This window comes from Neospora caninum, chromosome X, assembly GCF_000208865.1.
Source record: "Neospora caninum Liverpool complete genome, chromosome X".
NCBI classification, from domain to species: Eukaryota; Apicomplexa; class Conoidasida; order Eucoccidiorida; family Sarcocystidae; genus Neospora; species Neospora caninum.
Window position 1 is genome coordinate 6,757,713 of NC_018396.1, and position 9,716 is coordinate 6,767,428.

At 52.1% G+C, this 9,716-nt stretch overlaps 2 protein-coding genes across 2 annotated transcripts; both read right to left on the reverse strand.

Moving 5' to 3' along the window:
• Window positions 1–1,203: 1,203 nt before the first annotated feature.
• Window positions 1,204–2,897, reverse strand: NCLIV_052830 (SRS domain-containing protein; the record flags this gene model as incomplete). Its single annotated transcript, XM_003884837.1, has 2 exons — window positions 1,204–1,718; window positions 2,333–2,897. The coding sequence occupies 2 exons, from the start codon at window positions 2,895–2,897 to the stop codon at window positions 1,204–1,206; spliced, it is 1,080 nt and encodes a 359-aa protein (XP_003884886.1).
• A 2,197-nt stretch (window positions 2,898–5,094) lies between these two features.
• NCLIV_052840 (SRS domain-containing protein) lies at window positions 5,095–6,788 on the reverse strand (the record flags this gene model as incomplete). Its single annotated transcript, XM_003884838.1, has 2 exons — window positions 5,095–5,609; window positions 6,224–6,788. 2 exons carry the CDS (start codon window positions 6,786–6,788, stop codon window positions 5,095–5,097), a joined length of 1,080 nt encoding a protein of 359 aa, XP_003884887.1.
• Between the last annotated feature and the right edge of the window lie 2,928 nt (window positions 6,789–9,716).

The following is a 9,716-nucleotide window of genomic DNA, read 5'->3' on the forward strand; positions in this document are numbered from 1 at the left end:
TCGAACATTTGCTCGGAACATAGCGGCGAAATGACCACCAACGCCGCGGAATACCAGCAGAAAGCCTTAAATCGCTGAAACGTCTGTTTTGTCGAATAATATATCGGATGGACGATTATCCGACAAGGAGACCTCCGAGTCTGTCAACTGTGACCCAGGGTATAGTTTGTTCGGATGCGCTAACGCCTGTGGCCCTTCGCCTTGCTCGACATTGACTTGTCGGTTCACTGCGCCTCCGAGAATTATCAGCGCTCTCCCTACCCGCCGGTTCCTTCATTGCCCTCGATCACACCCCATGCCGAAATCGGTGACGGGCGTTACTACGCAGCAGCTCTACTTGTTTTTCGTGGGATAAATGTCAGACGATGGCCCCGTGGATCCGTGCGTTCGGTGAGATGAAGTGCGGAGAGAAGGGTAAGGTCTGGTGGAATCTGGTCGGACCTTGCCACGAACTCTTTTTTTTATTTACTTCGGGGCCTGGGTACCATGCCACCAAGGACACCCGGGCAGCACACACGGCTCCACCCACTTCAACATTTTTTTTAACAACGTTGACTGAGTTGGTTTGTCGCAAGCAGTGCTTTGTTGGGCGCGGTGTGTTGACAAGAGTAATTGCGAGTTTTGCAAGGACTGAGGAACCCGCCGATGTCTCTCAAAACGAACAAATTCAGGGCGAACCTGGAACTCAATGCGCACCTTGTTCAGAATCAAACTCGCGCCCTTCCTGCAGCTGCAGGTGGGCGTCTCGGCTCCGAAAGCTGCGTTTTCGCACCAGGTTCCAGAACTATGTTCTGCTTCCAAGTGTACAAATGCCGATATGGAACGTCGTCGCGTCTCCCGACATCTCGAGCGCCTGTGACTATCATCCCGGCTGATGTACCGCCACGCGCCCCAAGCAAGATTGGTCCTATGGTCACCACGATGGCCTCCTCGTCTCTTGATAGAGAGGGTATCGCAGATGTTTTGTAGCTCCACTTGTAGAAGAGAGAATTTCTTGCGAGGCGCCAGCAAATGACGCAATGATGGAATGAGGGAGATTGACTTCGCTTGTTCTGCGGTCCAGGACAACTACGTGCAGGGAGAACTGTCGCCTCACACCAATAGGATCACACGGTCCATCTACACGCCTACGCACTTGCCAGTGGCCTAGTGCAGACAAAGCAGTTTCTCGAACAAAAAGCGAAGCAGACAGAGATGTTCAGCTCACAGGGCGTGCTTAATTGCGACGGCACAGGAGAGGAAGGTGCCGCAGGCAATAATTAAACTGTGAGTTGCAAGACCTATGGTATCGCCAGTCGAAGGTTGGTCACCGCTTGTGGGAGGCCTGTCATCACCTGGTTTACCATCTTCTGTCTCGGACTTGGGAGCCACATTGATTAGCACTTTACAGACATCTGACTCCGATTTCTGTTCGATCTCTTGCTCAGGTGGCTTGGTATACTTGTAGCACAGCTGGACGGGGCCAGTGCCTGTTGGAAACTCGGAGACCTCCAAAGTATAGGCGGGAGCCTTTGCTGTCTCATCGGATGATTCCCCCTCTACGCGAAACGCACCCAAACCGAGACTGGCAAGACTTACTTCTTCTGTACATGCTTCGCCTTTGAACGCATTCTCGAAATTCAATGGCCACACGACTCCGGTGTCACCGCATCGAAACGTGACCTTGTTTGATTTCGGGTTGAGGGTGATCTTCATGGTGTTGCCGAACTCACACACCTCTGAGGTAATATGCAGAACAAGAAACAGTCCGGTGTGCATTTCCAAGCAAGGAGGCGAATTCGCCAATAACCATGGAGAAGACAGACTGAAACAAATAGGTTCAATCAGGCTGGTTCTGTGGCATTAGGTTCGGCAGAGGAAATAGCGGAGATCAAAGAGAACCGTGGCCGCAGCCGAAATGGCGACATTTCGATGGACGATACAGTGAGGTGGTAAATAGAGAAGAGAGAGAGGAATTCGGTCGCGTCGGAGCGAACAAATTACAGACAGCACAAGGAGAAGAGACGTTGAATCGGCAGTTCCTCCCACCAATGTCATCTCTGGACTACTACTGGAGCAGGGTCGTGACACGGATTTTCCAGCTTTCATGGGAGTTCCCACTACAGTCGTCAGAAAACTTCGTTAATCAAGACATACTACAACCAGCGGTTACCTAAAGCCACGCTGCTGGCATGCGTAGTGCAAGCGAGTCAGGATGTCAGAACCTCTATCGCTCTAAACTGGGTACCAACCCTTCAAAACTGAGCAGACAGCGAAGCGGTGACGCCTAGCATAGCTCCATATGGCTCGATTTCAACAAGCTGCCTCTACAGTGACTTGAATCGAGGCTCACTTTCTGATGCGGCGTCGGACAGGGGTTTTCTACTGAAAACAGCCACCTGAAACGTGCAAGTTGATTCCATAGTGTCAGAAGTGCTTCTTGCCTCTGTTGTAGCAAGAGATTCGGTCGCCCTGTCCTGTGTTGACTTGCAAAGGAAATAAAGGGTTGTTGGAAACTCTGGCTCTGTATGTACTTCGAGCTCGTACACCTTTGTTTGTGCTCCCGCTGGCGCGGGCACTACTCGTTCGTCTCCAGCTGCCGCCTCTTGAAGAGTAGTATACACAGTGTCCAACTCCGCTTGATTTGTACAGGACGAATTCCGACAGAAGGTTTTAAACTTCCCATCTGACGCAGTTGGAAACAAAGATGAACCTTCCGGGCATTTGAAAAAGAAAGGGATGCCTTCCACTGTCCACACCGGAAGAAAATTTGTCGTTGGCGGACACGTCACAGGCTCTTTCGCCGAGGTCTCCCCCCTGCATGAGAGGAACACGAAGCCGACCACAATCGAAACCCCAAATGCACACCGAAGGCCTCTCCAGACCTGAGACCCTCCAAATGCACAGACAGGCATCATAAAAACCTGAAAAAGCTTGCGGCAATCCGCTGCTTAATGATGCACACTGTTTTCACCTTCGGAAAGCGCGTCCCGGGGCGGTGTTTGATCCTGGCTTCTCCCCTCCAAGCACAACATCAAAGGATGCAACACTGTTTCCAGCAGGGCCGATACGCCTTAAATTCTTCACCGAGATATCCAAAGAAAACCGTTTTTTTCGTGGCAGGAGAAAACATCACATCTTGACCAGATTGCATCAACAGCCGACCACCACTCTCGGCAACGCCATTTGCTGCTCCAGACGGCCCCCTGCGGCTCGTTGCAGATGGCGGGTCCCCGCGATGTGATACGCAGAACTCGGAAAAGACAAGTTTGTGCGGTAGCGCGTAACAAAGGGAGCTCTGGGCTTTCCGCTAGGTCGCTCGCTTCGTGCGTTACTGGGGGGCTTGGCGGAGAAACCCCCCGGCAACTTCCAGTACAGAAATATTACCGCAACGTAAAAATTACATTTACCAGTAGCATATCATACACGCACACGAATGGGAAATGCAGACAGTCCGAAGGAATACGGATTCGGAGCTCAGTGACCGAATTGACGCTTCAAGTGAATCAATTGGTCCAGGATGTCTGCCTGGCAGTGTCCACCGGCGGGATTCGGCCCGTGGGTCGTGCTATAGGAATGGAGAAAAGATGCTGGTGGCGTATTTCAGTCGGATTAGAATCTTAATGTCGGACACAAGAATTAGTTGAGGTGAGTCAGGGTCAGACAGTTCTGGGGCGATTGTGGATTCCTGCGTTTGTTTGTGAAGGCTTACCGTGCTAATATGCCTTCACACCCAGGCTGCGGGGTACGTGCTGAACCCTTACCTCCTCTCGTCGGCGCTGAGTGGCAGGCTTCATTCTAAAACGACGGTCTCAATAAGCGTCTGAATTTCCCCAGTCTAGAACAGTCGTGTTGGGACGTCACTCTGAGTCGAGCGCTCAATGACCGCTGCCTCTGGAATTCGACAGGATCTCGAACATTTGCTCGGAACATAGCGGCGAAATGACCACCAACGCCGCGGAATACCAGCAGAAAGCCTTAAATCGCTGAAACGTCTGTTTTGTCGAATAATATATCGGATGGACGATTATCCGACAAGGAGACCTCCGAGTCTGTCAACTGTGACCCAGGGTATAGTTTGTTCGGATGCGCTAACGCCTGTGGCCCTTCGCCTTGCTCGACATTGACTTGTCGGTTCACTGCGCCTCAGAGAATTATCAGCGCTCTCCCTACCCGCCGGTTCCTTCATTGCCCTCGATCACACCCCATGCCGAAATCGGTGACGGGCGTTACTACGCAGCAGCTCTACTTGTTTTTCGTGGGATAAATGTCAGACGATGGCCCCGTGGATCCGTGCGTTCGGTGAGATGAAGTGCGGAGAGAAGGGTAAGGTCTGGTGGAATCTGGTCGGACCTTGCCACGAACTCTTTTTTTTATTTACTTCGGGGCCTGGGTACCATGCCACCAAGGACACCCGGGCAGCACACACGGCTCCACCCACTTCAACATTTTTTTTAACAACGTTGACTGAGTTGGTTTGTCGCAAGCAGTGCTTTGTTGGGCGCGGTGTGTTGACAAGAGTAATTGCGAGTTTTGCAAGGACTGAGGAACCCGCCGATGTCTCTCAAAACGAACAAATTCAGGGCGAACCTGGAACTCAATGCGCACCTTGTTCAGAATCAAACTCGCGCCCTTCCTGCAGCTGCAGGTGGGCGTCTCGGCTCCGAAAGCTGCGTTTTCGCACCAGGTTCCAGAACTATGTTCTGCTTCCAAGTGTACAAATGCCGATATGGAACGTCGTCGCGTCTCCCGACATCTCGAGCGCCTGTGACTATCATCCCGGCTGATGTACCGCCACGCGCCCCAAGCAAGATTGGTCCTATGGTCACCACGATGGCCTCCTCGTCTCTTGATAGAGAGGGTATCGCAGATGTTTTGTAGCTCCACTTGTAGAAGAGAGAATTTCTTGCGAGGCGCCAGCAAATGACGCAATGATGGAATGAGGGAGATTGACTTCGCTTGTTCTGCGGTCCAGGACAACTACGTGCAGGGAGAACTGTCGCCTCACACCAATAGGATCACACGGTCCATCTACACGCCTACGCACTTGCCAGTGGCCTAGTGCAGACAAAGCAGTTTCTCGAACAAAAAGCGAAGCAGACAGAGATGTTCAGCTCACAGGGCGTGCTTAATTGCGACGGCACAGGAGAGGAAGGTGCCGCAGGCAATAATTAAACTGTGAGTTGCAAGACCTATGGTATCGCCAGTCGAAGGTTGGTCACCGCTTGTGGGAGGCCTGTCATCACCTGGTTTACCATCTTCGGTCTCGGACTTGGGAGCCACATTGATTAGCACTTTACAGACATCTGACTCCGATTTCTGTTCGGTCTCCTGCTCAGGTGTCTTGGTATACTTGTAGCACAGCTGGACGGGGCCAGTGCCTGTTGGAAACTCGGAGACCTCCAAAGTATAGGCGGGAGCCTTTGCTCTCTGATCGGATGATTCCCCCTCTACGCGAAACGCACCCAAACCGAGACTGGCAAGACTTACTTCTTCTGTACATGCTTCGCCTTTGAACGCATTCTCGAAATTCAATGGCCACACGAATCCGTTGTCACCGCATCGAAACGTGACCTTGTTTGATTTCGGGTTGAGGGTGATCTTCATGGTGTTGCCGAACTCACACACCTCTGAGGTAATATGCAGAACAAGAAACAGTCCGGTGTGCATTTCCAAGCAAGGAGGCGAATTCGCCAATAACCATGGAGAAGACAGACTGAAACAAATAGGTTCAATCAGGTTGGTTCTGTGGCATTAGGTTCGGCAGAGGAAATAGCGGAGATCAAAGAGAACCGTGGCCGCAGCCGAAATGGCGACATTTCGATGGACGATACAGTGAGGTGGTAAATAGAGAAGAGAGAGAGGAATTCGGTCGCGTCGGAGCGAACAAATTACAGACAGCACAAGGAGAAGAGACGTTGAATCGGCAGTTCCTCCCACCAATGTCATCTCTGGACTACTACTGGAGCAGGGTCGTGACACGGATTTTCCAGCTTTCATGGGAGTTCCCACTACAGTCGTCAGAAAACTCCGTTAATCAAGACATACTACAACCAGCGGTTACCTAAAGCCACGCTGCTGGCATGCGTAGTGCAAGCGAGTCAGGATGTCAGAACCTCTATCGCTCTAAACTGGGTACCAACCCTTCAAAACTGAGCAGACAGCGAAGCGGTGACGCCTAGCATAGCTCCATATGGCTCGATTTCAACAAGCTGCCTCTACAGTGACTTGAATCGAGGCTCACTTTCTGATGCGGCGTCGGACAGGGGTTTTCTACTGAAAACAGCCACCTGAAACGTGCAAGTTGATTCCATAGTGTCAGAAGTGCTTCTTGCCTCTGTTGTAGCAAGAGATGCGGTCGCCTTGTCCTGTGTTGACTTGCAAAGGAAATAAAGGGTTGTTGGAAACTCTGGCTGTGTAAGTACTACGAGCTCGTACACCTTTGTTTGTGCTCCTGCTGACGCGGGCTCTAGTGGGTCTTCTCCAGCTTCCGCCTCTCGAAGAGCATACGCAGTGCCCAGCGCCGCTTGATTTGTACAGGACGAATTCCGACAGAATGTTTTAAACTTCCCACCTGATGCAGCTGGAACCAAAGATGAGCCTTCCGGACACTTAAACAACAGTGGATATTGTGGGGGCAGCGACAGCGGAAGAAGAGGGAACTCCGACGTGCACGTCAAAACCGGCGGATCCTTCGGCGGCTCCCCACTGCATCCTGGCCAGCACAAAAGCCCGACAACGGTCGCGACAAAAACTGCACGTCGAAGGCCGCTCAAGACCTGAACACCTCCAAATACGTTAATCGACATTATCACAAACCAGGGAACTCTTCCAGCAATTTGTTTATTGAGGAACGCGGTTTTCTCTGTTGTACAACGCCTCCCGGCGAACTGTCTGGAGCGTATCTGCTCCGTCGTAGCATCAAACGGTGCAGCGCGGTTTTCATGGGATTCAGTATGCTTCAAACCCCCCTCTTGCGAACGGTTATTGAACCAAATTTATTTACAGACGTTCAAAATCTCATCACATCTTGACCAGATTGCATCAACAGCCGACCACTCTCGGCAACGCCCTTTGCTGCTCCAGAAAGCCCCCTGAGATTCGTTGCAGATGGCGGATCCCCGCGATGTTATGCGCAGAACTCCGAAAAGACTAGTTTGTGGGGGAGCGCGGAACAAGGGGAGCTCTGGTTTTCCCGCCCGGTCACTCGCTTCGTGCGTTACGGGGGTTGCGCGCAGTCTTGTGTGGATGTCGAGTTAGAGAAAAGTGTGGTTGTCGACAGAAAGATTCCTCTTGTAGACAGGCAAGCGACGAGTAGCGGGAAACCGAGAAGGATTTCGCTCAGTTGCAGTCTTCTCGAGGCGCACTGGTTCCCGGCGCGACGCCGGGCCGGGTGGCAGATTCCCGGCTTCCACTGAAGGACGCAGCAACTGCGTTTTAAAGCAGTGTAAGCCACCAACGGAATTAGTCGGATTAGGGAAGTACGGACACAGCAGGTGGGAATTATCTGAACTGCGTGGGGAAAGGGAGAATGTGATGACATGCGTGTATCTTCGTAGTCGCTCGCGGTCCCAATTCGATCGGAAAAAACCGCATGTCTGAGGCAAGAGATGGTCCCTCCCCTGTACCCCTCCTTTGAGGTCGGCGTTGACTGTCTGGTTCCTGCCAGAGAAGGGTGATTCATTGCTCATTCCTAGCAGGTGACTTAGGGTCATCCAAGGCAGATGTTCTGCGCTTCCGGCAGCGCACAGCAGCGAGTTCTTACCACCGTCGGTGATTTCGACCGGTCGTACCTCAACGGTGCAACCGTGGGCACCTCATAGCCGTTGCCCCAGCGTACAGCAACTGATACAGGGGATGCAAGCTCCTCGCACTACAAGAGATGTCTGTGCCACACTTGCTCTGGCTTCGATCTCGACTTAACCTGTCGGTGTGGCAACTGGAACGTTGCACAGATGGGGAGAACCTGGCAGAGAGATAGGAGCGTCAAACTCGGGGCAGGCAGCGACTTAGATGAACGCTGAAGGAAGAGCGTCACGGATGTGATCTTGTCTGTAGTTCACGCGTTTCGTCCACTGCCATCCGCTTTCATCTCATCAGCGCCTGAAACTCAGGCTCTGCACGACCTTTTTGGAGTATTCTCCGTGCGTAGCGACTCTGAAGGAAACGTCGCGGTACACATCAACAGGTGTTTCAGATCCTTGAGCGACGTGTCCGACACAGGCAAAACGGGCACTCGCGTGTAAATGCACCTGGGGTCGGGAACAGTTTCCTCATTACATGAAACGCCCGCTGTAGTCGAGGGGTAGAACCATAGTCAAAGACAGGCCGTTGCACGTAAATCCGGTTCCCCTGGCCTGTCTTAGGAATCGCCTCGACACGTGTCACGATTGACAAGCGCCTTCGATGGCACTCTGACGTTAGCGCCTCGTTTTGGGCTTGCGACTATTTTGTCGTCACTGACAACTGCCTAGCTTAGGACGCTCGAGAAAATGAGATTGTTTTATGGTTGGCATAGATGTGATCTTTACGTTCTTAATGCCCGGTTTGTATCGAGGACATGGTAACTCCTTTGTGTCAATCTATATTGTGGGTGCCGAAGTCGCTTTCCCAAGAACTAACGCGATCTGCTTGGAAGTGTCCGTGTCAACCTTGAAATCCGGTGCATTTGGCGTGGGCACCCACAGTGAGATTTACGTGTCATTTGAAAGCAACACCTGCTACCAAGTTTCTACCAGTTGGTATTTCTTTCCGATGATCATGAGTAGCCAAAGCGTAGAACCGGGCGCCGTCGAGCACGATCCCATGATATGTTTTCTGGCCCAAACCGAAGACGAACGCCCCGCATCAAATGGAGGTCGCCGACAATGAGCGTCACATACAAAGAGCCATAGAAGATCCTCAACCGCACGCACAGCAATGGAGACAACGACATGGTTCCGCGCACCTGGGACGGACGTCTCCGCGCGGATGATTGCAAAAAGTCCCAAAACCACAGGGCTATGAAAGGGGTGCCAGCGATGCACGCAGCACACACACACACACATGACAGCGTAGAAGGAACTCCGGGGGGTGTGGCGGCGTATACACGGCGAATATGGAAAGGCTCTCTCCTTACGGGCCGTTCCCGCTGCCTACCAAGGTATTCCGGAGTCAGCGGGAATAGGCAGACTAGCTGCAACGCCCTCAAAAATCAGTGGCGCACGTGTACAATTCACTGCGACGTTTCCGGGAACCATGTGGGAACCAGTCTACAAATATCTGCTATTCACTTCAGCAGAGCGCACTGCCCTGAGGAACAATGAGCGCTCTGGACCAGCGCGTACCAATAATCCGGGCGTTTTGTGTCGGGGGACTAGATTTTGTTACGGGGACTGCAACAGCGGGTCCTCTCTAGAAAAACATCTAGCACCACTTTTGCCCATTACCCGCAGGCGTTCTGACGGCCGAAAGAGTCCATTTTTTGTGCTGTGATCGCAAATGCAATGAACAATTTTTACCATGCTTGTCTTATCTGGGACGAACCTAATGGCCGATTGCTCTCCCCTACTGCTGTCGTAGGTTTGAATTCTTCCGTATCAGGTTGGGCAGATTTCTTCGTTAGCAACGGCTAGCGTCTGCCCATGCGTATCTTCGGTGTACCTCCACTCAGTGTCGTAGCATAAATGGGAACCTCACATTCTTGAAACAGACAGGTCAGTGACACTCTCCGCGCCCCTTCTAACTGCTCGTACTTG